The sequence below is a fragment of the Puma concolor genome, chromosome D3 (assembly GCF_028749965.1).
Source record: "Puma concolor isolate L17-30 chromosome D3, mPumCon1.1.hap2, whole genome shotgun sequence".
NCBI lineage: Eukaryota > Metazoa > Chordata > Mammalia > Carnivora > Felidae > Puma > Puma concolor.
Genome location: NC_141678.1, coordinates 19,026,696 through 19,051,029, shown reverse-complemented (window position 1 = coordinate 19,051,029; position 24,334 = coordinate 19,026,696). Strand labels below are relative to the sequence as shown.

Sequence of the window (24,334 nt, the reverse complement as noted above, 5' to 3'; positions counted from 1 at the left end):
TAAAAAAATATATATGGGGCTCCTGGCTGGCTCAGTAGGTTAAGCATCTGACTCTGGATTTTAGCTCAGGTCATGATCTCATGGATCTCCCTCTCTTTCTCCCCCTCCCCTGCTCGCTCACATGCACACACATGCACATTCTCTCTAAAATAAAATAAAATATGCTATGGAATTAAAAAAATATACACCAAATAACATAGCAACCAACTCTCTGCAACAAAAACCACAGGAGATGCTAGGACACATAAATAAAAATGCACTAATAATAAGAAATTTGGCTCACCACTCTCAGTATGAGACAGGCCAAATGGAGAAAAAAAAAATAAGTTAAGGAGATAGAAGATCTAAACGACAAAACAATTACAGAACTTACAGATGTGTATCACTCTATACCCAGCAAACATAGACTACACATTCTCCAGTGCTCACAGCATGTTCACAGACTTCTCTGAAGTCACAGAGAAAACATCTTTATAAAGTACAATTAAATCTTAAAATATCTCTGATCACAATAAGTTAAAACTGGAATTTAATAATACTACAACCACCACCATGAACAACAACCAAAGACAGATCCTTCTATCTAAAAATTTAAGAACCTCCACAACTTTTGGATGAAAGGAAATGCAATTAAAATTGGAGAAATTTTAATGAAATACTAACAATAAAAACACAAATACTCATATATGTGAAAACACAATAAAATCATCTAAGGACGGGGGGGAATCGTATTATTATCTCCAAAGAAGAGAAAGCCTTTAACAAAATTCAACACCCCTGATGATAAAAAGCACTCAAGAAAATAAAAATTGAAGGATACTTTGTTATATACATTAGTCCTAAAACCAAAATCTTATTTAATGGAGAAACACTAAAGGCATTTCCATTAATATCAGGAACAAAGTAAGGATGCCCATTATGTCTGCTACTATCCACCACTGTACATAGTTTATTAGCATTGCCATAAGAAAAGGGAAACCATTTAGAGGTATAAGAATGGGTAAAGAAGAAGTAAAACAATCTTTAATTTCAGACAATATAATAAAATACCTGGAAAACCCCAACACCAACGATAAAACTTAATAATAAAAGAACTCAATGAAGTAGCATGATAGAAAATTAACATACAAAAATCAATAGTGTTCACATAAAAAATAAACAGAAGACATTATGATAGAGAAAAATCCTGTTTATAGTAACAAGATGATTAAATATTTAGAAATTAAGTTAACAAGAAATGTGCAACCTATGCAAGGAAAATCTTAAAACACTACCAAAAGACACTAAAGTTGAACAAATGGAATGACAACCTAAGACATTCTTAGACAGAACTCAATATTATAAAGATGTCAGTTCTCCCTAAGTTTATAAAATCAATGCAATACAAATAAAAGTATCAACAAGATACTAGACAAGTTGACATATAGACAAGTTTTCATATAGAAAAACAAGCATGTAAGACAGCTAGGAAAACAGTGAAGAAGAAGAGCTACAAGAGGGGGATAAGCCCTACCATTAAAGAACACTGTATAAAGCCTTAGTACTTAAAAGAGTAGTACTGAGGGGCGCCTGGGTGGTGCAGTCGGTTAAGCGTCCGACTTCAGCCAGGTCACGATCTCGCGGTCCCTGAGTTCGAGCCCCGCGTCAGGCTCTGGGCTGATGGCTCGGAGCCTGGAGCCTGTTTCCGATTCTGTGTCTCCCTCTCTCTCTGCCCCTCCCCCGTTCATGCTCTGTCTCTCTCTGTCCCAGAAATAAATAAACGTTGAAAAAAAAATTTTTTTTAAAAGAGTAGTACTGATACATGCATGATACAGAGATCATGCCCAAACTCAAGTACATATGAAAATTTTAAATATGGCAAAGGTGGGGGCACCTGGGCAGCTCAGTTGGCTGAGTGTCCAACTCTTGATTTTGGCTGAGGTCATGGTCTCAGGGTTCTTGAGATCGAGCCCAGCATCAGATCAGACTCTGCACTAACAGCGCAGAGCCTGCTTGAGATTCTCTCTCTTCTTCTCTCTCTGACCCTCCCCCCCACATGCGGGCCCACGTGCGCGCGCGCGCACACACACACACACACACACACACACACACACACACACACTCTCTCTCTCTCTCACAAAATAAATAAATAAACATTAAAAAAATAAAATAAAAATAAAATATGAGAGGGGCACCTAGTTGGCTAAATCAGTCAAGCATCTGACTCTTTTGATTTTGGCTCAGGTCATGATCTCACAGTTGGTGAGAATGGGCTCCAGGGTCAGGCTCTGCACTGCCAGTGCAGAGCCTATTTGGGTTTCTCTCTCCCTCTCTCCTCCACCTGCTCTCTCTCTCTCACAATAAACATTTAAAAATAATGATAAAGGGTGCCTGGGTGGCTCAGTCAGTTAAGTGTCCAACTTCAGCTCAGGTCATGATCTCACCAGTTGTGAGTTTGAGACCCTTCCACATCCAACTCTGTGCTGACAGCTCAGAGCCTGGAGCCTGCTTCAGATTCTGTGTTTCCCTCTCTCTGCCCCTCTGCCACTCACACTCTGTCTCTGTCTCTCTCTCAAAAATAAAAATACACATTAAAAAATTTTTAATAATAAAATAAAATATAGCAAAGGTAGTATCTCAAATCACTGGGGTCAAAATGAACTCTGTAGTAAGACTTGCTCGGAAAAATTGGTAACCATTTGGAAAAGGATAAAATTAGATCCTTACCTCACCCCATATACATAAATAAACTCCAAGTGGATTAGGGATCTAAATGAAAACCAAAGGAACCATACAAATACTAGAAGAAAATATGGATGAGTCCCTCTTTAACTTTGTATATGGAAAGGCTTTCTCACCATGATTTAAAATCCAAAGGCAGTGGAAAAAAGATTAATATATTTAACTACATAAAAATGGTTTCAAATTTTGGGGTGCCTGGGTGGTCAGTCGATTAAGCGTCAGACTTCGGTTCAAGTCATGATCTCCTGGTTCATGAGTTCTAGCCCCACATAGGGCTCTCTGCTGTCAGCACAAAGCCCACTTCAGATCCTCTGTCCCCCCTCTCTGCCCCTCCCCCACTCGCACTCGGTCTATCTCTCTCTCTCTCAAAAATAAATAAACATTTAAAAAAATTAAAAAAAAAAAAGATTTGTGGTTATCAGAGGTAGGGGAGGGAAGTGGAGAGAATTGGATGAATGCGGCTAAAAGGTACAAACTTCCAGTTATAAGTAAGTACTAGGGATAACTATAGTTAACACTGCTGTATGGTATATTTTGAAAGTTAAGAGAGTAAATTCTAAGAGTTCTTATCACAAGGGAAAAACATTTTTTCTTTTTTTTTTTTTTTTGTATCTATATGAGATGAGATGATGGATGTTAAAACTTATTATGGTAATCATTTCACAATACATATAGGTCAAGTCATTATGCTATATACCTTAAACCTGAATAGTGCTATATGTCAATTATACTTCAATAAAATTAAATAATTTTTTAATTAGAAAAAAAATTTTTAATCAGAAAAAAGAAGTCATAAGTCAACTGATAAACTGGAAATATTTGCAACATATACTGTAGACAAATACATAAAGAGCTCTTAAAAACTTAATAGACACAGCATTATTCACAATAGTCAAAAGGTACAAGCAACCAAGTAAGTGCCCACTCATAGATGAATGGAGAAACAAAATGTGGTATATAAATACAATGCAGTATTATTCAGCCTTAAAAAGGAAGGACATTCTGACACATGCTACCACACGGATGAACCGTGAAGACATTATGCTTAGTGAAATAAGCGAGCACAAAATGACAGTGTATGATTCCACTTTCGTGAGGTACCTAAAGCAGTCAAATTCATAGAGACAGAAAGTAATATGGTGGTTGCCAGGAGCTGGGGGAGGGGAGGAACAGGGAGTGTTTAACAGGTACAGGGTTTTAATTTCAGAAGATGGAAAAAAGTTCTGGAGGTGGATGGTGGTAATGGTTGCATAACAGTGTTGATGTCTTAATGTCATCAAACTGTACACTTAAAAATACTTCAAAAATTAAATTTCACATTAAGTACGTTATACAATAAGCAAAGAAAAAAAACTAGAAAAATAGGGAAAATAAGTAAACAATCAACAAAAACAGACATTCAACTGGCTATCAAACATATGAAAAAATGCTCACACCCGCTTATAATTAGAGAAATGCAAATTAAAACAACACTGAGACACTATGTCTATCATACTGTCACTATCACTGGCAAAAATTAAAATTAATGGGAAAAAAAGCAGGAAGGGAAACAAACCACAAGAGACTCTTAATGATAGAGAACTGAGGGTTGATAGCGGGGGGCGAGGGGGGGGCGGCGGTGGTATTAAAAAGGGCACTTGGAGTGCCTGCATGGCTCAGTCAGTTAAGCGTCCGACTCCAGCTCAGGTCATGATCTCAGGGTTGGTGAGTTTGAGGCCTGCGTCGGGCTCTGTGCTGACACCTTAGTGCCTGAAGCCTGCTTCAGATTGTGCCTCCTTCTCTCTCTGTCCCTTCCCAGTTTGTGCTCTGTCTTTCTCTCTCTCTCTCTCTAAAGTAAATAAACATTAAAAAATTTTAAAAACAAAAAGGGCACCTGTTGTGATAAGCACTGGATGTTGTATGTAAGTGATGAATCATTTAATTCTACTCCTGAAACCAATATTGCACTGTATGTTAACTAACTAAAATTTAAAGTCATTAAATTAAAGTTAACAAATTTTAATTGTTGGAGAGGTTGTCAGGAAACAGGCATTATTTTCATACACTGTTGATGGGATTGCCAACTAGCACAACCACTCTCGAGGGGAATTTGACAAGAGCTAACAAAACTACAAATGCCCTGACGTTTCAATCCAACAACTCCACTTCTAGGAATCAATCTTGAAGATGTACCTCCAATAATATGAAATACATACACACGGGGTTATTCATTCCAGCATTGTTTGTAATTTCAAGAGACTGGAAACAACCTAAATGACTACAGATAGTGTAGTGGATGAATAAACTATGGTACATCCACACAATGAAGTAATATGTAGCTGTAAAAATTAATGAGGAAACGTTTATAGAGCATTATTCATAATAACCAAAAATAGAAATAACCCAAATGTCCATCAACTGACAAATGGATAAATAAAAAGTAATGAACACTGACAACAGGATGAACCATGAAAACATTATGCTAAGTGAAAGAAGCCAGTCACAGACCACATCTTGCATGATCCCATTAATAAGAAATATCCAGGAAAGGCAAATCTATATAGACAGAAAGTATTTGTGACCACCTCGACATAGGGGGGAGACAGTGAGAAGTTTTCTAACAGGTACAGGGTTTCTTTTTGGGGTGACAAAATGCTCTAAAATTGATTGTGGTGATGCTCACACAACTCTATGAATATTAAAAACCACTGAATTGTATGTAAAGTTTATCTCAATAAATAGGCAAATTTTATCTCAATAAAACTTTTAAAAAATGAATAAGATCTCTATGAACACATACAGGAGGATTTTCAAGACATTGTTAAGTGACAAAAGGAAACACAATTATCTTTAGCATGCCACCTTTCATATATAAAAGAAGAGGAGCTAAGAAATTACATGACCATCTATTCATTTGTGCAAAAGAAAGGATAATCCAGACACCAAAGAGATCAGTTAGCTGCAGGGGATAAGTGGGAAAGGGGTGAAAGGTGGAGGAGAACAGGGACAAGGTGGCAGGAGCAGGAGAGTGAGTGACACTTTCCAGAGTATACCTTTGTTACAGTTCTTTCTTACTCTTAGAAGCACAGTCATGTTTCCCACTCGAAAAATAATTAAAACCAACTAAGTTCCAGGGGGAACCCAAAATGTAATATAAACATTAACAATGAACCTACTGCATTACAAATTACATAACCACACTGAAGGACATAACAAAGAATTACGATTCCAGAATAGGGGTAGAGAGTACACAAGATAAGCCTGGAACAGGGGCGCTTGGGTAGCTCAGCTGGTTAAGTGGGTTAAGCAACCAACTCTTGATTTAGACTCAGGTCATGATCTCGCAGTTCATGATCCAAGCCCTGTGTAAGGCTCTGCGCTGAAAGTGCAGTCTGCTTGGGATTCTCCCTCTCCCTCTCTCTACCCCTCCCCTGTGCTCATGCTCTGTCTCTCTCTCTGCCTCAAAATAAATAAACAAACATGAAAAAGAAATTTAAAAAAAAAGATAAGCCTGGAACATCTTGTGGTGCCAGAAAATAAGTAAATCCTCCAAAAAAATGGTGAGGATCCATTGACACAGATGCTTACTAACTAGAAAGAGAAAGATAGTAAGTTTATAGTATAGAAACCTAGCAGATACCAACTAAACCAAGCAATCAAGACAAACATCACCAGTAATAAGACCTATCAGCATCTTGAACTCCTTGATATGACACACTGAGGACAACACAATGTTTGTATCATTCTGGCCAAAAATGCATGGCCTCACTCCAATCACGAGAAAATATGAGACAAATCCAAGTTGAAGGATATTAGGCAAAATAACTGATCAGTACTCTTGAAAAATGTCAAGACCAAGAAAGACAAGACTAAGTAATTAAGGATGAAGGAGCAATTACTAAATGCAATGAGAAGTTAGATAGGATCACAGAATGAAAAATAGAACATTGTGCAAAACTGGTGATATTCATACTAGGTTAATGGCTGAGTTAATAAAACTGCACCAATATTAGTTTCCTGTTCTTGATAGTTCCATCATGATTATGTAAGATGTGAATATTAGGGAAAGGAGGGTGATGGACAGAAGGAAACTCTGTATTATTGTTGCAACTCTTCTCTAAACCTAAAATTAGTTTAAAATAAACAATATAAAAAGAAATAGCCATTTGAGATTATGTATTCATCATCTGTAAGGACTGTGAGGATGGGGACCATGTCTGTATTGTTCACCACAAACCCCAGAAACCCACTAGCAGGAGGAAAAAAAAAAAGCAGCTATTGAATAAAGAAAGAAAATATCTATTCATTTCTCAGCCTCCCAGCCCAGCAATCATATTATCCCAGAATAGCACATTCAGGAGTTTAACCTCACAAATTTCCAAACTCTTTAGGCTATGGTTTCCACAACCTTAAGAACACATAAAGAACAGCACACTTTGAGTACCTCGGCACCCTGACCCAGTCAGTGATAAGCAGTGGTGTTTCCTGACATGCTCTGGTCTGGGAGTCAGGAGGCCTAGGTCTTGGGCCACATTGTGGCACTACCTGGCTGTGGCATAAGAGGCCCCTCGCTGGGTCCCACTTTCCTCTACCCTAGGAGGCTTTCGCCTACTGTGTTCATACAGCCCAGGAGCAAAGAATGGTTTTGACATTTTTAAATGGATGAAAAAATTTGTGACACATGAAAATTATATAAAAATTACATAAAATTCAAATTTCAGTGTCCATAAATAAGGTTTTATTGGAATACTGCCACTGGTGTACCTATTGTCTCTGCATGTATCCACTACACAATGCCAGAACTGAGCTGGGGTGCGTGGGTGGCTCAGTCCATTGAGCATTAAGCATCGACTTCAGCTCAGGTCATGTCTGGTCATGATCTCACAGTTCGTGAGTTCGAGCCCCACATTGGGCTCTGTGCTGACAGCTCAGAGCCTGGAGCCTCCTTCAGATTCTGTGTCTCCCTCTCCCTCTGCACGCCACCCCCAGGCCCCCAGCCAGCGCACCCGCTCTCTCGCTCTCCCTCAAAAATAAATAAACATTAAAAAAAAAAATTAAAAAACAAAAACAATGCCAGAACTAAGTAGACAGAGCAGGCCTCCTATGCTAAGCCTAAAATACTATTATAATTATGTTTATTACATTCACAACATACTATGATATAATTACATGTTAATATTATAAATATTATTACACTTACAACTGGAATTTGCCAACCTCTGAAGGAAGTCTTTGACCCAGAGGTCCATAGTAACACAGGCCCCAAAGAGTTAAGTGGCTCCAAAGTCACTTGTGCAAGACACCTGAGAGTGTCAATAGACTCTATCTAGCCAAGGTCCTCCTCCTCCTCCTGGGAGGTAGTGCAGTCAAGATATTCAGTCTGGCTGGCTCAGTCGGTAGAGCATGCAGCTCTTGATCTCGGGGTTGAAAGTTCCAGCCCCATATTGGGTGTCGAGATTACTAAAAAATAAAATCTTAAAAAAAAAAAAAATGTTTTTGTCTAGACTTCGTCTGACCCACTAGTTAGCTAGCTGATTCTGAACAAGTCCCTTCCCCTCGCCCCGGTCTCAGTTTCCACCCGTGTAAATGGCGCTAATAACAGCACTCACCTCGCAGGGCTGCTGTGAAGGTGAAGGGAAAGGACGTCAGTAGAGGGTTAGCACCGGGCTCAGCACCCGGCGGACGTAAAATCAATGGTGGCTCCTGCTGCTGTCACTGAAAACCACTCCCGATGCTGGAGCCCCGTCCTAGGCACCCAAGGATGGCGACCATGGCCCTGAAGAGGCCCACGAGACAGCCTGGAGGCCGGGCCTCACCGCTCCCGCTCTCTGGCCTCGGTTTCCCTGACTGTGCCACTCAGACTACCAGAGGCGCCCCCTGCGTCGACACCAGCCTCGGCCCGTCCGCCCGCCGCCCCTCAAGCTCGGGCCCCCGCTGCTGCCGCTGGTTCGGCAGAGCCGCACCCCCACCAGAGGGATGCCCCCAAACCTGCAGTCCTGGAACTCACCAGGCGTCTCCACGGCAACGGCCTGCCTGCCGCGACCCCCAAGCCGGCTGGCCGCCCGCCTGACAATAAGGCGCGTTCCCATTGGCTCCGTTGCCGGCTCCGTTAGCCAATCAGTGAGGGCGCACGCGCTGCTCGCTCGCCGCGCAGGCTCTCGTGGACCCTGCGAGCTGCAAACAGCCTAGCGCGGGAGTGTAAACCTTCCAGGTCCTTGCTTTTTGGTACTCGAACTATTGTGGACTCGGAGCGCCAGCTTGCAGTCGGACTCCACGCCCCATCGCTTGTAATATTTGGGAAGCGCCGAGTTCGGTGCCCGGCCCTGAGCAGTAGCTAAATGACGACGGGCCGTGTTATCGTTTGTTACAACCTGACACAGGTACTCTGAAGGCAATGTAAACTTGGGGAACACTTGGAACCAGGGGAGGAGGGTTCTCCTTTCTACTACCCCGTGCCTCATCTTTTTCAGAAAAGAATTTGAAGCCCAGAAGGCACAGATACAATCAACTATGAAACAAAGGAAAAACCAAAACAAAAATCACAAAAAATCAAGGCCGGGTAGACGAACGGTCTATCCAGGGAGTGACAGAATTCCAAAGTCTAAAGGAGGATTCGCATTGAAAGTTTCCTGAAAACGGCCTTGGGCTGAGAGAGGTTAAATTCTTGGGAGCGAAGCTTTTTTGAGAAAGACTTCACAGCCTTTCCAGCCTTTCTTGATTCCAGCAACCATGATTTAAACAGGAATGAAGGTTATGGCTTTCTCTTTGACCTTACATAAAGATGGTAACATCATGGTGAAGAATTCAAAGCGCCAGTTCAGAACAATAAAGCCTTAGTGATACCCGGGAGTTTCTTTTTTTTTTTTTTTTTTTTTTTTTTTTTTTTTTTTTTTTAATTTTTTCAACGTTTATTTATTTTTGGGACAGAGAGAGACAGAGCATGAACGGGGGAGGGGCAGAGAGAGAGGGAGACACAGAATCGGAAACAGGCTCCAGGCTCCGAGCCATCAGCCCAGAGCCCGATGCGGGGCTCGAACTCATGGACCGCGAGATCGTGACCTGGCTGAAGTCGGACGCTTAACCGACTGCGCCACCCAGGCGCCCCTACCCGGGAGTTTCAAAAAGAATTGAGTCACAAACCTTCACTTTGCCTTGGAGGGAGGGGCAGTGGACAGAGGCATAAACAGACGGTTTCAAAGTTTCATGGATAACACCCATCCTTGGATGCAGCTCTCATTCCTGAGTTGTATCTTGAAATAGCTCTTGAAACAGTTGAAAAAAGATGGGAGAGTGGTCCCATAGAGAGCTATGTGGCAAGCTTTTGGAGGTTGCAAGCCATGCTGGATCCTCAGGAAGCACAGTATTACCAGGGGGCAAAGCTCAAGGCCACAATGGGGCTAATGTGGAGAGGGGGGAGGGACAGTCGTCCCCACAGCAAATAGATGACATCACACTCACTACAGTGGGGATAAGACATTTAAGGTGGGACCAGGTAGAAGGCTGCTGCCTTATAGTCCTGGCTAGGGTTAGGCCTGAATCCCTTCTTGGGCACTTCAACCATTCATTCAATGATACAAACATTCCCTGAGCCCCTTTGGGAAGCAGGACACCCATGTTGGCAGAAGGAATGAGTGCAGGAACAGTTGGGACAGGGGGCCAAAGGAAGGAACTCCAAGCTCTGTTAATGGCATTCCACAGCAGTGGTCAGGGAGAAACACCACAGGCACAAGAACACTCCACTGGAAACTAACTTTACTAACTATATTAACAGGACAGACTTAAAATCTCAATTTGGTATTTCACTGGTACACTAAAGACAAGAATGATCAGGCCTTCAACTCTGTAGGGAAATACAGTGCCCATCACAGTGTCTAAGGGTCATGATATGTAAACTCTGCATCAAACATCTGGAAAGAAACCAAAAAGGACACCCTTTGCACCCTGCCCATATATCCCTGAAAATGGAAAGTATGATAGAGTATTTAGAGTTGGGGCGGGGATTGCATTCATTCCGTTTCTAATGGCAGACATTGTATTTCCAGGTTTACCATTCCAGGACATGGGTTTTACAAGGTACACAGCCACCGAGAATTTTTAGCAAGACTCATAGGAGAAGATGGGAGTTTCGAAATGCCCAGGAAAGGTCCCAGAAGCCCAGCCATCCTGCTCTCCTGCTGAGCACAGCATTCCATGGGCAGTAAACTGCATGGGCCAACCCAAGCTGACGGCAAGAACATCTGGTTAGCAAAATCTGTAGGAAGACCCAAGCTGGATCAGTGCCCGCCCAACCAACCTGCACAGGGCATGGAGAGCAGGGCCCTAGGCTTCACCTTCCACACTTGGATTTGAACAGCCTACATACAATACATGAGACAGTGGCCCCGAAGACAGAAAAGATCCCATCTCTCAGGTTCCCTAAAGTTCCCACCTCATAAACCAACACCACTGCCCAGGGTGACAGAGAATGCCAGGGAGGGGTGAAAGGAGATAAAGAAGTCATGTTTGAAAGAAGGTCGCAGGGCACCTGGGTGACTCACTTGGTTAAGCATCCGACTCTTCATATTGGCTCAGGTCATGGTCTCAAGTTCAAGGCCCAAGTCAGGCTTCTGTTGAGTGGAGAGCCTGCTTGGGATTCTCTCTCTCTCCCTCTCTCTCTCTGCCCCTCCCTCACTCACATTCTCTCTCTCTCAAAATAAATTAATAAACATTTAAAAAACGAAGAAGAAAAGAAAGAAGATCTCTTCATTTATTTGACACAAGGATGGGGAGGAAGAAGACTTGTGAGGCCACAGGCATATCTGCATGAAGGGGTGCCAGAAGCTGGTATCCACTAGGCCCTTCCTCTGCCAGGAGGCCTCTCTGGAAGGGGCAGAAAGCTCACAGATGTCCTAGATGCCCTCTGTGTCAATCATAGAAAAGTCATGACTGTCCCTTTCTTGCCAATCTGCCAGGGCTCCAGGGGGAAAAATCGGATAATTATCCTTCAAGAGACAGAAAAAGAAAAAAAAAGATGTCATTAGCTCCTTGGCTAATGCTTCATATTCCAAGACCCCTAGCCAGGCACTCCCACCATGGGTTCCCTGACCAGCCTGCCTTAGCCTAGAGGGCATTTTGGAAGCCTGCAGGCCTGTCAGAAGCAGGATGGTGGCTGTCCCTGGACAGACACTCGACGCAGCAGCCTTTATGGTCACTGCATGTTCTGTAAACTCAGAGGGGCAGCCCTCCTGCTTTCAAACTCCAGGCCCCCTGGGGGCATGTGCAGTGCCCCAGACACCTTTGTTTTCTCAAAGGCTAGCTCAAAACCAGTCATAGGGTGACCCCCCCCCCATGTCTATGGAGTGAATAAACATGCCCCTCTCATAGAAGTGATGGGAAGTTCCTGATGAAGAGCAGGATACTTGGGATAGTCTAAGGGGTAGTAGGGGAAGGACTGTGTGTGACAGCTTTAGTTTTCCCATCTGCAAACCTCATGGGGATGGCATGTCCGCACAAGGCGATGTGAACAGAGGGGTAGGGCTTGCGTGGATCCAACGGGATCATGCATACAAGGTAGCTATAGATAAGCTGGCACATGGTAGGCATTCATATGTTACGTATTGTTGTTACAATTATTATCTCACCCCAGCTTGAGGACCAGGTCTGAGCACTCCCAGGAGTGACTATTCCTCACCAGCCTTCCTGGGCTAACAAAGGATCCATTCTGGAAGGTTCTTTCAAGCTTCTCATGCTCTTAGTTCCTCATAGGCATGGGCTTGGCGCAGGAATATTTTTCACCCAGGAAGAAACTTTAGCCCTGCCACAGAATCCCATGTTTGGGGGCTGTATGGTCTTCTTGGATGATCATTTAATACATGCCCCTCTAGGGGCACCTGGGTGGCGCAGTCGGTTAAGTGTCCGACTTCAGCCAGGTCACGATCTCGCGGTCCGTGAGTTCGAGCCCCGCGTTGGGCTCTGGGCTGATGGCTCAGAGCCTGGAGCCTGTTTCCGATTCTGTGTCTCCCTCTCTCTCTGCCCCTCCCCCGTTCATGCTCTGTCTCTCTCTGTCCCAAAAAAATAAATAAACGTTAAAAAAAAATTTAAAAAAAAAATACATGCCCCTCTATTCACAGAAAAAAGGCTACAAACCAGAGATGGTTCACTTTCAGGTTTGTCAGGCATCCCCCAGCTGCACTGGACCTAGAACCCAGGTCTCCAGACATCCAAGCCAATGTCCTTTCCACTACTCCCTGACCCTCCTGGGAGCCTCACTTGGGACCTAGCTGGGCTACACGGCCAAAGGTCACACAGCCTCAGGACATTCCCAGAATCCCTCCTGACCAGCCTGGAGAAGCTCTCCTATTAAATTACTCTTGGTTTTCTAAGTTGTGGAGAAGACTAAAGGCAGATGATAAATGGTTATAGCTTTGTCAGGTCAATAACATTCTACCCTGCAGGGTGCCAAGGGAGATACAGGGCACTGCCATCTCACACGACTCTGGCAACTCCCCCAGGAAGTAAAGGAGAGCCTTCCCACTTCACAGATGGAAACATTGGGGTTGGAGAAGCCACGCCTTGCCCACATGTCAAGGGAACCATGGCATAGCCAGGAATTCATTCAATTCCACTACCATTCTGAGGGTAGACATACCATCCGAGGACCTAGGGCCCTAGGCCCTTCTTGAGCAGGGAGAAGAGTGCATTTTTTACCCCCAGCCTTGCAAGGGGCCTTGGAATGGGATCACTGCCCCCATCTTCTCCCTGCCCCCACGCACCGATCCTGGCCCAGGCCCATCTCCTTGGTGAGGAACTCGAAGAATCGGGCGCTGTGTCCACGGTTCTCCTCGGCCGTGCCCACCACACCGATGGAGGAGATGATCAGCTGCGCGCAGGGATCGGTAGAGCCGTTCACCGCCATGGCCAGACCTGGTCGCAAGGTCACGTTCACGCGCTGCGGAGAACAGGAAAGTTTCGCCTGAAGCTTGTACAGGCCGAGTTGCTCTGAGGACCTGGGAGGGCAAGACCCTACAAGCATGGATCCCTGGGGTCAGGGCTAGAGGCTCGGGGCGGGGTCCTTGGAGGTCATGTTGGTTTCAGGGCCAGGGAAGGCAGCAAGGAGCAGACATGAGGGGTGGTGCCGCGGGGTCACAGAGAGAGGGAGGCCGGGGATCCCTGTGACGAGGAGCCCGGGTTGCGGTGAGGGAAGCCGGGACGTGGACAGAGCCCGACCCCTGGTCCACCAGCCTCATCCCGCCCCGTGCTCCCCGGTCCACGCTCACGTCCTCAGGTTTGCTCAGGATGGCTGCAGTGGCCGCGCAGAGCCGCTTCTCCAGTCCGGCGGGCACACGGCCGGCGGGCAAGTTGGTATCCAACTCAACAAACGGCATGTCTGGTGGGAAAGAACTGCACAGGCCACACGAGCAGAGAAAGAACACACAGGGTACAGATCGATGTTCCCGTGGGTCGCGGAATAGACAGCAGTGGCGGGGCGCCACGGAAACCAGGCTCCTTATTGGCTGGGCAGACACGCAGGGCCCCGGGATTGGCTGCATAGTCCACACCCCGCCTCTGCTGGCGCAGATTTCCGGAAGTCCTAGGCAGGCGGGGACGAGTGGAGCTCGTGACCCTCCCCCAAAGACACTGGGTAAGCCATGGCCCCACCCAACCGTGTCCCAGGCTCTGCTGGCTCCAGCCACATTGGCCAGGGGTTTTCTGGCTCACTGGGCTTTTAGGTGCTGCAGTCCTCTGCTTCTTAATCCATTTTTAGTTTGTTAACCTTGAAAATAAAATAGCCCGTTATTTTACCTGTAAAAACGGGGGGAAATTTTTTATTTGTTCGAGGATAGCAGAAAATTGCAATTTGGGACATGCAGCCTGAGGCAAAACCATAGGAAAATCCAGCCAACAAAGAAGAGAAACTTTTTGTTTTGTTTTGTTTTGGTTTGGTTTGGTTTTTGTTTTTTACAGAGAAAAGGGAAGAATTGGGAAGGACTGTTAAAAACAAAAAAGTACGTGGGAATAAACTGGGAGTTAAAAGTGCAATGGCTTTTCAGTAGCAGAACTGTGACAGTCAATCTCATTGGCTGGACTGTTTCCGGGCGGGGATCTTTCTTTCCCCTGCGGGTAGTATATACTCTTCTCACCTTGGGAATGCAAGGTAAGTCTCTTCCTTTTGGAGTGGTAAAGGGTTGCGAGGAGGAATAGGTGTGAGAGCTCCCCCTTCTGGCCTCCCAACTTTATTTTAAATGAAGGTTCCTTTATTGAGTTTCACAGAATGTGGGTCTGAACACACACGCAGAACACACACACCTGTGAGACCTTTCCCAGTCTCCATCCTAATTTGTTTTTTTTGTTTTTTTTTGCCACGTTACCACCATTTCCAAGTTAGGCAACTTCACATTATGTGTGAAAATCTGCACTTCTCTTGACCAGGAGCCAAGTGACACTTGTGAATTCAGGTGAGGCTGGGTAGAGAACTCTGGCTCACCACAGACATCTATCTGCCTTTGTGCCCTCTTGCACCTGTGGTAACCTTGTTTCATGCTGAAGTAGTATCCACCAAGGGGGTGAAAGCCAGGTCCTAGCCAAACTGCCAGCCATGTTTACAGTACCCTATATTTTTATAGTCAAAACAAAATGTGTTACTTAGCACATGGAAACCTGTTGATATGGCTAAACATGGTACTCTCATCAGTGTTGCAAAGTTGTCTGAATTGTAAATGAAAATACAGTTGAAATTGTGTGGGTGTGTATAAATAATCTCAATTACACTTCTAAAATTCTATGTGGGTGTGCATATTAAAGGAGCCTTGGGGCGCCTGGCTGGCTCAGTCAGTGAAGCATGCGACTCTTGATCTCAGGGTTGTAGGTTCGAACCCCATGTTGTGCATAGAGATTACTTAAAAATAAAATCTTAAAAAAAAAAAAGATGGGGTGCCTGGGTAGCCCAGTCGGTTGAGCGTCTGACTTCAGCTTAGGTTGTGAGTTCAAGCCCCACATCAGGCTCTGTGCTGACAGCTCAGAGCCTGGAGCCTGCTTCAGATTTTGTGTCTCCCTCTCTCTCTGACCCTTGCCTGCTCTCTCTCTCTCAAAAATAAACATTAAAAAATAAAAGGTGGAGCGAGCCTCCATGAGAAGGCAGGCAGGCTGAGAGGCTCTGTTCAGGACCCAGTCCCATTAACAGTTTGTTGGATGACTAGGCTATCAGAGAGTCTAGAACACAAGACAGATGGATTGTGATAATCTTGAGGAGAAAGGAGAGAGACAGGTGGCAAGTCTGGGACCCAGGGTGGGGCATAGATAAGACATTGGTTGGGGTTACGAGTAGGCTTGGGAGAATAAGGCCTCTCAGCAGCACCCAGAGGGCCAGGAACTAATCCGGGACTTCCCTCCTTGCAAGGCACTTCATAAACCAACCTTCCACCCCACCTCTGGGAGACAGCATCACCCCAGAGGGATGACAGAGACCTAAGAGATGAAGTCCATGTCCGATTCAGACATCCCTTCCCCAGGTCAACCCCCAGCTGAGATAGGTGGTCAGCCCAGGGGGTGTGGAACCAACTCTGTTCTAGGACTGAAAGAGGGAAGGTCTGGGGCTGAGGAGCCCAGGGGGTCACTGGACTTGGCCTGGGGCTAGGGAAGTCAGGGAAGTCTCACTGGAGAAACAACATGGTGACAAATGCCTAAAGACCAGGAGGGGCACCAGGCAAGGTGAGGAGGGGTCCTATAAGCAACGGAAACAGCCTGAGCTAAGGCCAGGAACTGGAGGTGGGGGTGGCAGCTGGGAGAAGGGGTCTAAAATGATGGGCTACTGTGTGCAACCAGAAGGGGGTGCCCTGGAGGGGTGGGCAATGCAAAGTTCAATGATTCATACTTTAGCCTCAGAGCAGTAAGGCACCACCAGAAGTTTCAAACACAAGGGGGACAAATATGTGTTTACTAAAGCTCTTTCCAGGGGTCACATGAAGCCAGGGTGGAAGGGGCAGGAGTGGAGTGAGGAGACAGACAAAAGGAGGAATGAAGATCTCATGCATGGAGGGAACTAAGGGCCAGAGGCTGGACAGCAGGCCTTGCTCATAGCCTAGGAGGGGCGATTCCATGTCTTCTTCCAACAACAGAGTCTCCATCATCTCTGCAGGCCTGGTCCTCCACTCACTGCAACAAAACCTGCACCAAGGGCTTCAGCTTCTCCTTTATGGCACTGTCTGCTGGAGGCAAGTCCTTGGCCTTCATGACAACTGCATGTGCCTCCTGAAAGAGGTCCTTTCCCACGGCGGTCTCCACGCGTTGGCGCCATGCAGCCAGCTTGGGTCGGCTTTTGAAGACTTGGCAGCCAGCACTGACAGGCTATGGGAAGAGGGAGCCAGGTGGAGTGGCTACACATGGACAAGCACGAGGCAGCATGACCTGGTTGAGGGATTCCCCTGGGTGGATTTTCCCTCCTCTGCCACATATGGAATAGGCTGGAGGTTCTCTCCCAGGAGACACTAGGAAGCTTCTCAATATCACTGCAGGATAGGGTCTTGAACCCCATTTTACAGATGAGAACACTGAGGCTCAGAGAGGGAAGTGACTTGCCCAGGGCCGCACAGTCAGAAAGGGCAATGTGAGCTGGTATGTTGGCACCCTCCCAGGACACCCCACTGCCCAGTGGACCACCCTCCCCCATGGCACTCACATGCATCAGCTCCGTGATGGCCACCAAGTCAGCCACTGAGATGTGGGGTCCAGCAAGAAAGTCTTGGTCCTTTAGGAATTTGTCCTCAAGCAGCTGCAGGCACCTTTCCAGCTCAGCCAGAGTAGATGCCAAAGTCTCAGGGGGCACCTGTTCGCCCAGGAACACTGGGAACATCATCTGGTGGGTGGGCAGGCAGAGAAAGGGCTCAGGGTCTGCCCAAAGTGCAGGGCCGGTTCCTGCTCTCATCCAATCTATCACCAGGCCTTCAAATTTCTCCTCACACTCACCCACTCCATCCACCCATGGCCACCACCAGCCCAGGCCTCATCTCCTACTCCAACATGGACAGCCTCCACCACTCCCTAGGTCCTCCTGCAGGGCAGCTGGGGGTGGGGGGGGGGCGCAGAACGGGGATCTTCTGCAATCCCAGTTTGCCCATATCACCCCCTGCATAAAGCCTTCCATGGCTCCCCACTACCGTCACCATGAAAGCCTCCACCAGGCGCCTCCTCAGCACCACAGTCACCCTCTCCCCACTCCCCACCTCCTTCTCCACCCCAGGCTTCTCAAATGGGACAACGCATGCCAATCCTTCTGGGATCTGATTAAAGTGCACGTTCCTAATCTGTATGCCTGTGTGGTGCTTGAGACTGTGCATTTCCAAGCTCCCAGGTGGTGCTGATGCTCCTGGTCCCTGGACCACACTTTGAGTAGTGAAGGTCTATATTCACTCTACTTGACTACTCTCCATTCTGCCTTCAAACGCACCAGGCTCCTGCCCCTACCAGCTTGAGGGGGCTCCTCTCTCAGCCCCACGAGGCTTCAAGGAAGGCATTTCTAAGGTTACAGAAACCTGCGTTTTGCCCAACGACCCTTCAGAACAATGATTCTCTACCTACAGCAGAGTATGAGCATGCCATCGCATGCTCCCTCACATGCACAGGGCACCCACTGTGTGCTGGGCCCTTTGTAAGTACCCTAAAAATAATAACTCAGGGCACACATTTCAAAAACATCTGTACATCTGATGGGTAAAAATGGTTATCTGTGTCCTGCTTAAATGTGCATTTACTTGATTCTTAGGTTAAATGTATTTTCATCCATTTAATGACCATCTCTCTCTGTCCTTCAATTAAATCCCTGCTGGTTTCTTGTGCCCATTTTTCTCCTGTGCCTTTGTTTGATGGCATTCTGAGAGCATCTTAAATAGTAAGAATGTTACTTCTGGGGTGTTTCTTCTGTTAAGCATCCAACTTCAGCTCAGGTCATGATCTCACGGTTTGTGGGTTTGAGCCCCAGGTCAGGCTCTGTGCTGACAGCTCGGAGCCTGGAGCCTGCTCCCTATTCTGTCTCCCTCTCTCTCTGCCCCTCCCCGGCTCATGCTCTGTCTCTCTCTGTCTCTCAAAAATAAATACACGTTAAAAAAAATTTTTTTAAAGAATGTTACTTCTTTCAGGGTACCTGGGTGGCTCAGTTGGTTAAGCGTCCAACTCTTGATTTCAGCTCAGGTCATGATCTCATGGTTGGTGAGATTAAGCCCTGCATCAGGCTCTGCACTGACAACATGGAGCCTGCTTAGGATCCTCTCTCTCCCTCTCTCTCTGCCCCTCCCCTGGTCCTTCTCTTCACTCTCTCAAAAGAAATAAACTTAAAACATTTTTTTTGAAAAAAAAAAAAAAAAAAAAAAAAGAAGAATGTTACTTCTTTATAACAAATCCTTGCCAGTTTTTTGCTTATTTTAAGTCTAATTCTTTCCTCTTACACAAAATCATTGTATGTGTACAATCTGTTAGGCTCTTCTTTGAGTTTTTCAGTGTTCTTAGGCTTAGAAATCCTTGAATACCCAGAAATCGAATCAACTTTATTGAGATGTCTCCTCATCTCTGCTTAGTTTAAGATTTTTCATTTAACACTTCCCTACTTGAAAAGTATGTGTGTGGTTAGAGGGTTTGACTTTTTTTCTCTCCCAAAAGGCAATGTCTCCAGGCAGTCTGGAGGATACCAAAGGGCATAAAATTGATTCTCACCAGCTCAAGAATCAGAGCACATTGGGCAAAGTCAACTCCCTAGTTCTGCCTCGGTTTCCCCTCTGGGAAACAAGTTGGTTGGACTAGGGAGTCTCTGGGATTCTAGAATTTGGTGTTCTAAGGCCTCGGTTCTGAACAAAATGTTTTATTTATTTTTTTTTTTTAATTTTTTTTTTTTTCAACGTTTATTTATTTTTGGGACAGAGAGAGACAGAGCATGAACGGGGGAGGGGCAGAGAGAGAGGGAGACACAGAATCGGAAACAGGCTCCAGGCTCCGAGCCATCAGCCCAGAGCCTGACGCGGGGCTCGAACTCACGGACCGCGAGATTGTGACCTGGCTGAAGTCGGACGCTTAACCGACTGCGCCACCCAGGCGCCCCTGAACAAAATGTTTTAAACAGAAAGCACTGTCCCTTGAGCATCCTAGAAGAGTCCCCGTCCTGCCATAGCTCACCTTCTGCCACATGGCTCGTGTGCAACTATTCCGTAGGGCCGTGTGCTGCCATGCTAGGTACTCATCCACACGGGCACGGGCCTGCAGGTCCTGAGGGTACCAGTGGTCAGGGACCTCATACTTGCGACACAGATACAACAGGATGGCCACACTGGGGGACACGGAGGGGGCGGGAACATGTACTAGTCACTCTTCAGCCACTCCATAGGGGCCAGCCCACACTGCTCACATCTCCCCAACTCCTCCAGGTGGAGCATTTCACTATCTCCATGGTACAGAGGAGTAATGTGAGGCTCAGAGAGGTTAGGTGACTGCCTTGAATCACACAGTTCTACATTAGGCCATCCTACCATCTGAACTAAGGGCACCAAGTGAAAAACAACATGTCTTAGGATTTCAGAAGGAGGGGGGTGGGGAACTCAGAGAAAGCTTCCATGAGGAAGGGGCACCCAACATGGTTCTTGAAGGACAAGAGCAACTCAGATACCACTCCCCACCATATCCAATGCACGGCCACGCCAGGAGCAAGGCCAAGTCCTCTGACACTCCCTGGGGTTCAGACAAGGCCTCCCGGGTGAACGGGTCACTGCTTTCCACCGTATCCCATCTCCTCTCTACCTGCCCAAAGCCTCCAGCACCCTCCCCCAGGAAGCCCTCCCTGACCTCCCCCCTCCCTCCTCTCCCTCCACCATGTCTGGCCTGTGCATCATATCTGGCCAGAGCACCATGCCTCCATGGATGTTGGATTATCCAGCGGCCAGATGTTCTGGAGCCAAGTGGAATGTGAATCCGGCTCTACCATGGAGGTACTATGTGGCTTCGGTAAAGGATACCACCATTCAGCTGCCAACCTTGAGGCTGGCCTGGGCTCTCATCTCTTCCACCCACCTCCAGCTCTTCAGCAAACTTAGGTTTGACCTTCAAGGGCATCCAGAACTGACCACTACTTCCCCCTACCCCACCACCTTGGTCTGGGGCCCCAGGACCTCTCTCCTGGATTAGCACAGTACCTTCTCAACCCAGCCAGAGGGATCCTTTAAAACCTAAGTCGGGGGCACCTAGGTGGTTCCATCGGTTAAGCATGTGACTTTGGCTCGGGTCATGATCTCAGTTTGTGAGTTTGAGTCCCACTTGGGGTGAGCTTCTGTCCCACTTCAGGTGAACTCGACCCCTGCTTCGAGTGAGCACAAGCCTCGCCCTGGGCGAGCTCCAACCCCACTTCTCTCTCTCCCTCCTCTCTCTCTCTCTCTCTCTCTCTGTCTCTGCCCCTCATGGGATTCTCTCTCTCCCTCTCTCTCCACCCTCACTCACTCGCCAACCCCCGCTTTAAAACAACAACAACAAAAAAAAAAAAACAAGAAACCTAAGTCAGATCTCAGCTTTCCTCTGCTTAAATTCCTCCAACGGTCCCATCTTACCTACGGTAAAAGCCAGTCTTCCTGGCCCCACATGCTACCCTGAGACCTCAGCCCTTGCTTTCTCCCCTTGCTTACCCTAGCCACACTGAATGCCTTGCCTCTTCTACCTGTACCCCAAGCACTGTCTCACCCCATAGCATTTGGCTTTGCTGTTCCCTCCAGCCAGAACACTCTTCCCTACATACCTTGCATCTCTGTTCCTGCAGGTCTCTGCCCAGATGCCTCCTCTTCAAGGGGCCCTTCACTCAACATCCTACTCAAAATCGCACCCACCCTCACTCTTACCCTAGTTATTTCCTCCATGGCACTCATCACCACGGGATGTGTTACACCTTTACAGAGATTATCACTCCCCCCTTCTAGAATATGAGCTTCATGAGGGCAAGGGTTTAGAATTTGTTCACTGCTTTGGCCCTAGGGCCTGGATGCTTCCTGGCCCTGGTGGGTGCCCAGCAAATAGCCACTGAAGCTCTCTGGGTGTTCTCTTGACATCCAGGGCAATAGGACTTGCTCCCAAGATTTGTAGAAGAGTAGCTCTGCAGCTACTCCTCAATATTTTGTGCAAGTCCCTCCCCTCACCCGGCCTCGGTTTCCTCATTTGTACCATGCCAGGGGGGGAGTGGAGATGCCATGACTTCAGCAGCCCCTCCCAGCCCCAGGCTCCTCTGCCTGCTGGGGCTGGCACAGACGCTCAGCGCACACAAGCTGTGATCCAAGCCATCAACGGTAGACACCCAAATGGCTGACTGGCCTCACAAGGCCTGTAGCAGCCTGGGGACCTGATACCTCTCAGCCAAGGTGAAGTCCCCATCCTTCAAGGCTGGCACCTTCTTCAGGGGGTTCACCTGGGCAAAAGCGTCGCTGTGGTGCTGACCTGTGGGAGAGACCAGTGAGGCAGGTGAGGAGAACCCTAAGCCCTCTGAGGTCTCTGCCCAACCCCCACCTCAACATCCAGGCACCAGCTCTTTCCAAGGCCCCTATCCGGGCGGGGTAGCGGGAAGGAGAACACTCTGCTGGTCACCAGATCACAGGCCCTGACCTCCCCAGCAGAGGCCCACCCTTCCTGTGTCCACCCCCTTGGAAATCCGGGCCAAGCAGCATCTCAGCTTGGGCAAGGAGAGAGGGCGATTGCCAGCAGCTGTAATCCAGCCCCACCCCCAACCAAGTCCATCCATTTGTCGGACACTCCAGCCTCCTCCCTGGGCTCTAGGCTTGCCCCCTTCAGCCATCTTCCTATGCCGGGTGGGTGACCTGTCCACACCACAAAGCTCCACGCACACCTGCTCCCAGCCCTCAGTCCAGCCTCGTTCTCTCCAGGAGCCTCTGTCCCATTCAGTCACCCAGACTCCACCAGCTTAGCTCTTCTTTCTTTCTGGTGCCAAACCCTCACGGCTCCTTCCCCAGTGGGTGTTCCCAGGTCTGACTCACTTCTGCATTCCTTGAGCTGGGCCAGTGCTGGGAGGTACGACAATCCCTGTGTGTGGAGTCAGAGCGATTCCACGGAACCAGGCTCCCGCCTGGCCATAGAGCCCTCTTCGCCCTTCTACTGGGTGAAGACAATCACCGCCACCCATTCTCCCTCCAGAAAATGCCTCCGTGCCCAGCCTCCATCCCAAAGAGGGCTAAAAAGGTGGAGCAAGGTGGCAGCATAGCAGTTGGTGTCCCAGGTTGGGGACACCAAAGACAGAAGGTGGGCAGGCTCAGCCAAGAAGGGGTCTCCCTCCTGGCCTGCCCAAGGATAGGCCTACTGTCCGATTACAGCCCTGCCTCCTCCACTGGATCCTGTAAATGTGGAGGGGAGGTAGGCAGGCGAAGGTAGAAGTAAAGAGGGGACGGGCTCCAAGTGGAACAGCCTTCTCTTGCTGACAGATGCAGAAATTCCAGAGATGCGGGCTACCCCAATAAAGAAATGAGAAGACAGTTTCATGGTTTCCTACAAGCCCCGGTGTGGGGGTGTTGGCGCACTCACTCTGGTTCCCCACGCACCCCCTTTCCCGTCCCCCGCGCCCCCCACTGCTCTCTGTCTGCTCTGCTCCCTCTTAACCTGTATTTTGAAAAATGTTTCGTAGTCACTAAGCAAAGATCGGGGCTGTTGAAAAATACACCACCGATAAGTGATGTCACGGCTTCCGTACTGGAAAGTGACCCTTCCAGTCGCTCTGCGGCGCGCGGCCCGGCGGGGCTCCCTCAGCGCACAGGCGGCCCTGCACCCAGGGCCTGTCTGCCGGCCCGGCCCACCTTTGAGCAGCTCCACCGTGCGCAACTCGAAGGGGATGCCGTTCTTCTTGGCGAAGATGTAGACGGCGCGGCAGGGCTGGGATATTAAGTCCAGGTAGAGCTCTAGGCCCATGGCGAGAGCGGAGGACCCAACCCCGGGGTCGCGCCTAGGGTACAAGACCGGGAACAGCAACGGCTGGCGGGAACGGCCGAGAGCCCAGCGCAATCCGCAATCCGGGTGAGGAGTTGGGGGGGGCGGGTCTGAGCCCCGCCACATCCTCCCCGCCCATTGGATGGCTCCGGAGAACTTTGGACCAATCAGAGACACCCCAGCTCTCCCTCGTTCCCTCACCGGGAATCCCTGTAGCGGTTCTCTTGGTAGCACTGGGAGACTTGGCCTCTGACCCGAGCTTTCGCTGCCAGGTCACACCTCTTCCCCTGACCTCAATATCTACCTGGGGTTGGGGAAATCAAATAACTATGTCCTGGTTTAGGGGTTACAGGGAACGCATTGCAAAGGAGAACACTGCTTTCTGGTGTTGCTGAAAACAGCAGACTGCGCTTCGCTTATCTAGTTAATGTGTATCTAGCGGGCACTCACTTCCCTTATCTAGTTAATGTGTACCTAGGGGTTAGGTCCTGCCGGTACCCATAAATTCCTTGGGTCATGTTATCCCATGGAATATTTTATCCTGCCTTGTTTTTCTGCGCATTTTCAATTTTTTTTTCAACGTTTATTTATTTTTGGGACAGAGAGAGACAGAGCATGAACGGGGGAGGGGCAGAGAGAGAGGGAGACACAGAATCGGAAACAGGCTCCAGGCTCTGAGCCATCAGCCCAGAGCCTGACGCGGGGCTCAAAC

At 47.7% G+C, this 24,334-nt stretch overlaps 3 protein-coding genes across 8 annotated transcripts in view; all 3 read right to left on the bottom strand.

The window, feature by feature from the left end:
• CABIN1 (calcineurin binding protein 1) overlaps nucleotides 1-8,808 on the bottom strand; it is a 155,702-nt gene extending 146,894 nt beyond the window's left edge. For 3 of the 6 annotated variants that reach the window (XM_086681950.1, XM_086681957.1, XM_086681956.1), the window contains exon 1: nucleotides 8,708-8,808. The gene's annotated coding sequence lies outside the window, so the exon portion shown is untranslated. Of the gene's footprint in view, nucleotides 1-8,309; nucleotides 8,612-8,707 lie in introns of those variants that run through there. The other 3 variants (XM_086681951.1, XM_086681955.1, XM_086681953.1) reach the window with 2 other exon arrangements.
• A 2,624-nt stretch (nucleotides 8,809-11,432) lies between these two features.
• Nucleotides 11,433-14,170, bottom strand: LOC112870272 (D-dopachrome decarboxylase). The gene is made up of 3 exons (XM_025933405.2): nucleotides 13,956-14,170; nucleotides 13,452-13,627; nucleotides 11,433-11,681 (listed from the first exon to the last, which is right to left on the bottom strand). Exons 1-3 carry the CDS (start codon nucleotides 14,061-14,063, stop codon nucleotides 11,609-11,611), a joined length of 357 nt encoding a protein of 118 aa, XP_025789190.1. The 5' UTR covers nucleotides 14,064-14,170; the 3' UTR covers nucleotides 11,433-11,608.
• A 2,412-nt stretch (nucleotides 14,171-16,582) lies between these two features.
• On the bottom strand, nucleotides 16,583-23,717 carry LOC112870111 (glutathione S-transferase theta-3-like). The gene is made up of 5 exons (XM_025933189.2): nucleotides 23,493-23,717; nucleotides 22,041-22,128; nucleotides 19,837-19,987; nucleotides 17,354-17,530; nucleotides 16,583-17,022 (listed from the first exon to the last, which is right to left on the bottom strand). The coding sequence occupies exons 1-5, from the start codon at nucleotides 23,602-23,604 to the stop codon at nucleotides 16,828-16,830; spliced, it is 723 nt and encodes a 240-aa protein (XP_025788974.1). The 5' UTR covers nucleotides 23,605-23,717; the 3' UTR covers nucleotides 16,583-16,827.
• Nucleotides 23,718-24,334: the final 617 nt, after the last annotated feature.